Source organism: Trachymyrmex septentrionalis, unplaced genomic scaffold (genome assembly GCF_001594115.1).
Source record: "Trachymyrmex septentrionalis isolate Tsep2-gDNA-1 unplaced genomic scaffold, Tsep1.0 scaffold16, whole genome shotgun sequence".
Classification (NCBI taxonomy): domain Eukaryota; kingdom Metazoa; phylum Arthropoda; class Insecta; order Hymenoptera; family Formicidae; genus Trachymyrmex; species Trachymyrmex septentrionalis.
Window position 1 is genome coordinate 2,717,421 of NW_017304758.1, and position 5,768 is coordinate 2,723,188.

Below are 5,768 nucleotides of genomic sequence, written 5' to 3' on the forward strand. Positions count from 1 at the left end.
TTGTCGCATGCTGCGAATTGTTTCGGGACTGCCCAAATGGCACGACTTATAATATTACGCCGGTAATCGATTCGGCGGATCTGCATCGCGTCTCGTTCCGTGCCGGCGATTTTTCTCAGGTGCGCAATAGTGCTGATTCATGGAAACAAGAGAGAGAGAGAGAGAGAGAGAGAGAGAGAGAGAGAGAGAGAGAGAGCAAAGGTAAGGAGGCAGCCGTGGAAGGTACGCGCAGTCCTTCGGGCGAGATTAACACGTCAAAGACGACGCGCCCTCTCTGTCTCAGCAGTTGCCTTGTAATTCCCGGTGGATACAGGACTAATGGGTTATTTCAGGTAATTAGCCGCGCGACGTCGCCGTTCCTTCCACGCGAAAGGCCCTTGCTCTCTTGCTTTGCCCTTTTCTGATCCTTATTCGCCCGATTTCCTCGCACCCATATACGGAACGTGTCGCCGTTTTTTATCCCAATATCGCAGGGTGCTGGGTAGGCTGGACGTATTCTTAATCAGCCAGTTGATATGCTCTCGACGAATTTACTTTCACATTGTACGTGAACGGCTAGCCGTTAATTCACGAGAACGTTGTTGCCGGCGTAGGCGGGGCTAGTCGAGAGGGTAAATTGCAACAGTCATCGCAAAGCTCTGCGCCTTTCACGATTGCAACACGCTGTTACGGAGTTTCGTAGTCAACATTGGCGAAACGGCGGGTGGATAATGGCAAATTCTGCAGCAGACGCAACAGAATTCGTGACTACGGCTAACCCTCCTTCAACCCAGTTGCATCGAGCGTTACTTCGTGTTTTGAGGATTAAGATTGAGAAGTTAAAACGTGATTTGGAGAAAGTTTATTTTCGCGTGAATAAATAAAATTGCAAAAATTAACCAGAGAATCGCCTCAATTTAAAGATTGATATTCTCGACACGTTTAGCCTGTTCTTTATTTCCGTACTAGAAAACTGCACTTGAAATCAGACCTATTTATTGCATTATTGTATGGAAAGATTTGATTGAAGTATCTAAAAATTTAGCTCCGTACAGATGTGAAAATAATTTTGGCGAATTGTCAAAAGAATTATGTAAGGAATTCAAATATGATGAAGAATGTCGTAAAACAGTTTGACAAATTGTTCCAACTAATTTAAACGGCCTAATATGATACAATTAAACATAATTATTTTAATAGTCCAATGAATTATTTTCAGATCTGTATTTAGCTGAATTTTTTAATATTTCAGTCGTTCTTTCCGTGCGATTAACGATAATTTAAGTCCGATCGATTCTTGTAGCAAAAAGTAACTTCAATTACAGCCGAAGATTAGACTTTTAATCGGAACGATCAATTTTTGTCGCCCGTGAAAAGCGCGAGTATTGCGATGTGGATTCTCGATCGATAAATAATATCGCGATCGAACAATTAAATATGATCGCGCGATTGCGAATTCGGTAATTATGGCACTAATGATGGGTAGCTCGCGACAGCTTCCTTTAAATGGTGGAAGAAGGTTCGCTCGCTCGCTCGCGCGCGCGCAAAAGAGTATCGAAGACGCGAGGCGAGGTAGATCGTCCAAGAAATCGTCTTTGCCGAGTCACGCTGTGTAACGAACTTCAGCTGGGTGCTAGTTCGAGACAAGGCGAAGCCTCCTTTCTCGAATCCAAATCGCGGTTAGCCGTTTCGCTGCAACGCAGAAGGAAGAAGGTCGTTACACAGCGTGAGGGAAAGATCAAGGGTCAGTTTCGTTAGAAATGACATCGGATTTAAAAAAAAAAATTAAAAAAGACACACGGTCCATGTACACAGTTAACAGGGGAAATCTGTTTTCCAACGTTCGCCATCATGATGAGATTCGACGTGTTTCATCTTGTCTTCCTTTGCCGTTTTCTCTTGTATGTTGCAGGCAAATGCTAATCTCGAAAATCGCCTGAAACGAAGTATTTGAAAGAATTTGCTTCCACCGCGCGGTCGTTTCTTTTTCCATCGTCTCGAGAGAAGAGTGATGGGGACGATGCTTCTCTCTTTCGGTTCGCCATTTCTTCTTTTACGCACGGGGACTCATTCCCTTCTACCTTCGTGGACGTTTCGCTAAAATCGGATCTCCCGATTGGATCTTGCTAAGATTCCTCAATGACAGCCGATTAAGGACGATTCGCCGCGAGAATGGGAACGGGCGTCGGCGAAACGTAGCGGGAACGGCCTGGGGTCTGCTTCGTTAATTCCTGATTTTCCTCGGTCCGCATCACTTTTTAATTGACGCCAGAAATTGAACCAGAGAACGGCCAGAGCGCTCTGGCTGGCCGCGCGTCCGTTCTCGCAGAGTCATCCTCTGCTACCTCCCCGTCACCTCCTTCGCCTCCCCCTGAATCATCCACGCTGGTTCTCTTCGTCCAGGATCGGATTAAGCTGTACGTAATGTGGAAGATTATACTGTCATAAGATTGCTCGCGACGTACCTCGTTATTATTCGGGATATTTGCTTATTACATCAGGCGAGAGTTTGGGCTGAGACCGTTTTGCCGGAACGTTGCTGGAACAAAATGATGATGTCATCAATTTTCTTCGCGAGGAGAATTGGACTGTGAGGCATTAGTGTCTTTGTAAACTTATTTTCGTAATCTTCTTCTTCTTCTTTGAAACTCAATAGTTTTGTTTAGACTAATTTCTCTTTTTTTTTTTTTTTGAATAAAAAATATGATTGAATAGTAAATGTGAATCCAGCGGAGAATAAAGCAGATAATTTTCGCCGATTGACTTGCTTCCATTTTACTTCCATCTTACTTCTTCAAGAAAGCCATTACTCTCGTACCAACTCGTACTCTTCCTAAAACATGGAACGTCCTACTCTTGTTGTGCATACATGAAATAAACTTTCACGCGTCACGTAAAGTTCACTTTCAGCAACTTGTGATTTTCAGCGATTCGGCGATTGAGTTTCATTCAAGAATCATAAAAGGTTCATGAAAAAATTACAAAAATATAACATTATTTCCAACGTAATCATTTTTTTTTTTAAACAAGAGTCCGCGGTTTTCATTCTTCACGAAGAAGGGAAGAAAAAAAAACAAACGTTCCCCAGCATCATTAAACGAGGATAGATTTTTGGATTTCCACACTCGGTTTTCGCTTTTCGAAAAGCCTGAAGTTCCAAGTCAGCGCTCGCGCACCGACGGTATACAGTTTCTATCAACCCGCCAGGTGTTCCAGTCACGTGTCAGTTTCCGCTTGTCGGTTTCCAGCTCGCCGAGATGCTGCCAATGACACCGATCTTTGTTCCACCCCCGCCCGTCATGCGCCAGTTCGCCTACCTTTTCCCATCCGTCGCGTTTTCCGCTTCTGTCCTCTGTCCTCGCGAGAGCTGGTGTAACTCGCGCGAGCGGGTGTATGTACAGGGACGATCCGGACGACCAGCCCAGGTTCCACCTGCCGTCTCGCGTCTCTCCTCGGTGAAACCAATGTCGCCTCATCGCCGGACCGACACACGCGATGTCGCCGTCGCGTCGCGTCGCGTCGCGTCGCATCGCGTCGCGTCTCGTCTCGTCTCCACCTCCGCCTCCTCCAGCAGTCCGTGGCTGTCATCGGCAGGAGCTCTCGACTCGCGTAAAAATAATTACACTGAAAGAGAGGATTGGGTACGAATTGCGAATCTTCCATACCTTCGCTCATGGCTTTCCATCCGCTCGACGACCATTGTGAGGATGAACGAACGAACGGACGGACGGCTTAATAAGCTCGGCACGTCGGAACGAGTGCCGATAAAAATTTATCCGCCTCGAGTACCTCTCTCGAATCGTCTCTCGCAATCGTGTCTATTTTGAAATGATTCCTTATTTTGAAGAACGCAGACTTGGAACTTGAATATACTGAAATGTTTTCCGCCATAAAAACAAAAATTAGTATCAGACTTATTTTAATGGGGCAATTGGCATTAGAAAAAAAATTTTTTTAATATTGAATTTGTTTATTAAATACATTAAGAATAAGAATATTGTGCTATAATAGAATTATACGAATTACTATTCCGTAATATTAATTCTAGTACACACAATGTGTTGTTCGTGTTTGCGTTTAATTATCAATACTTTTAAGTGTACGAAAATTATTAAATGATTCTTACACATATTTTCACATCTTTAGAAAGAATTTGTAAGACTGTGCATTAAAAAGAAAGAAAAGTACAGAGATCATTATTTAGCCAGATGCTCCTAGTATTTCTTAGTATATAAAGAAATGCGCAAGGATCCCATCGTACTAAGGATTAATTATATTTGGATCAAAATATTAAATCAATTCTGAGATTTATTACGAGTCTTTCGTAGCTTGTGATCAATTGTGCGCGCTTTTACACAAAAGTGCGAAAGGCACTTCTTACAAAGAAGAACAGATTGGATATCGAGATAATTATTCATGATTATTAACAGCGTGATGTACACGTGGCGCATGCACATGAACGCGAAATACGCGGATAGAGAAGATGAAAGCTCGTGGGACACGCGGGAGTTAATAAAAAAGCTCGCAAACGCTTCGCCCCGACGTCCCGTGACGAACGATCATCGATCTGCAAAAACAGTGGCTCGTTGTGGTTGTGTGTTTTTTTTTTATACATATATATAAATTCCCAAAAGACCGCAATTGCAATCAGTAAGTTTATATTACCACTTCGTCGACGATGCCACCCTCTTCATCAACTCGGCAACTCGTCGACGGCCATTTACACATTCGGTTTTTGTTCGTCATTTACAAAAGCGGCTCGTTATCCTTTTTTCCCCAACTTTAAACAACTCTCATCGGCGTAACAAGTGTGCCATTGAATTTTATCGGTGATAAATACATCAGTGTCTTGTGACTGCGACAACTGATGTTATTTTACGACAATTGTTGAAATTGAAAGGTGTCATACTACGATCAAAAGAAGTGCTTTCGGATTTAAATTATTTTTTTCTACCCACGAGACCGCTTTGATTGTTTAATTAACATTCACGTGTTGATATATGGTCTGGAATGCCTTCGAGTCTATTCTTAAGCTGCGTCAAAATGTATGCCTGATAATACTGTTTGCTATAATGACGACAAATGTACATATATGGGATTAAAAATGTAATAATTATAAAATAGTTTATTCAATTATGTAAATTAATTTATCTAATTATGTACGTTAATTGTACGTATGAAACTTTAACAGCTACTAGACTAAATTACTCATTTGAATTGTATATTAAATTGATAATCCTAATTTATATTTGTCATTATTATAAAGTAATAATCTTAGGAGACTGTAATAAAACAGATATTTTATAGAAGGACCTGTTTGTTTTTCTAGAGCCGGGCCATTGTGTGCATCGAGACGCTGTCGCGCGGAGCTACCCCAGCCCAGAACCAGTTATGAACATATGATTAAGCTCGTTTTAATAAGTTTTTATGTAGACCTTACGCGTAAGGATGTATAATAAAAATAAGTGTTGAATAAACCAGATACGTTGAGACAAATGGCCATCGATGATTTTGTTACAATAAGTAACTGCGTAGCTGCTGCAAATTGAACTATGTTCCATGATTACCGTATAACGATATCGTAACTTAAAATACATGATAAATGAAGATTGAGACTTAATAGACTCTCTTCTGTAATTCTTAACAGTGTCGGTATCGTTACTTATATATTACGCAGTTTTTTATTATCATGTACAAAACGACAATGTAACGACATCGGTTGCACTGTCGTTAAGAATTACAGAATAGGTACTTAGAAGTATAGTTATGATCGAAGCTATAAGTAAGAA

The 5,768-nt window shown here is 41.6% G+C and overlaps 1 protein-coding gene across 2 annotated transcripts in view; it reads left to right on the plus strand.

Moving 5' to 3' along the window:
• Window positions 1-5,466, plus strand: part of LOC108746189 (transcription factor Sox-2) — a 116,390-nt gene extending 110,924 nt beyond the window's left edge. For both annotated transcript variants that reach the window (XM_018482800.1, XM_018482801.1), the window contains one exon: window positions 5,309-5,466. Coding sequence is in view for 1 of the 2 variants with exons in the window: in XM_018482801.1 (XP_018338303.1) it covers window position 5,309 (1 nt within the window). In the remaining variant the exon portion in view is untranslated. The remainder of the gene's footprint in view (window positions 1-5,308) is intronic.
• The last annotated feature ends 302 nt before the right edge of the window (window positions 5,467-5,768 follow it).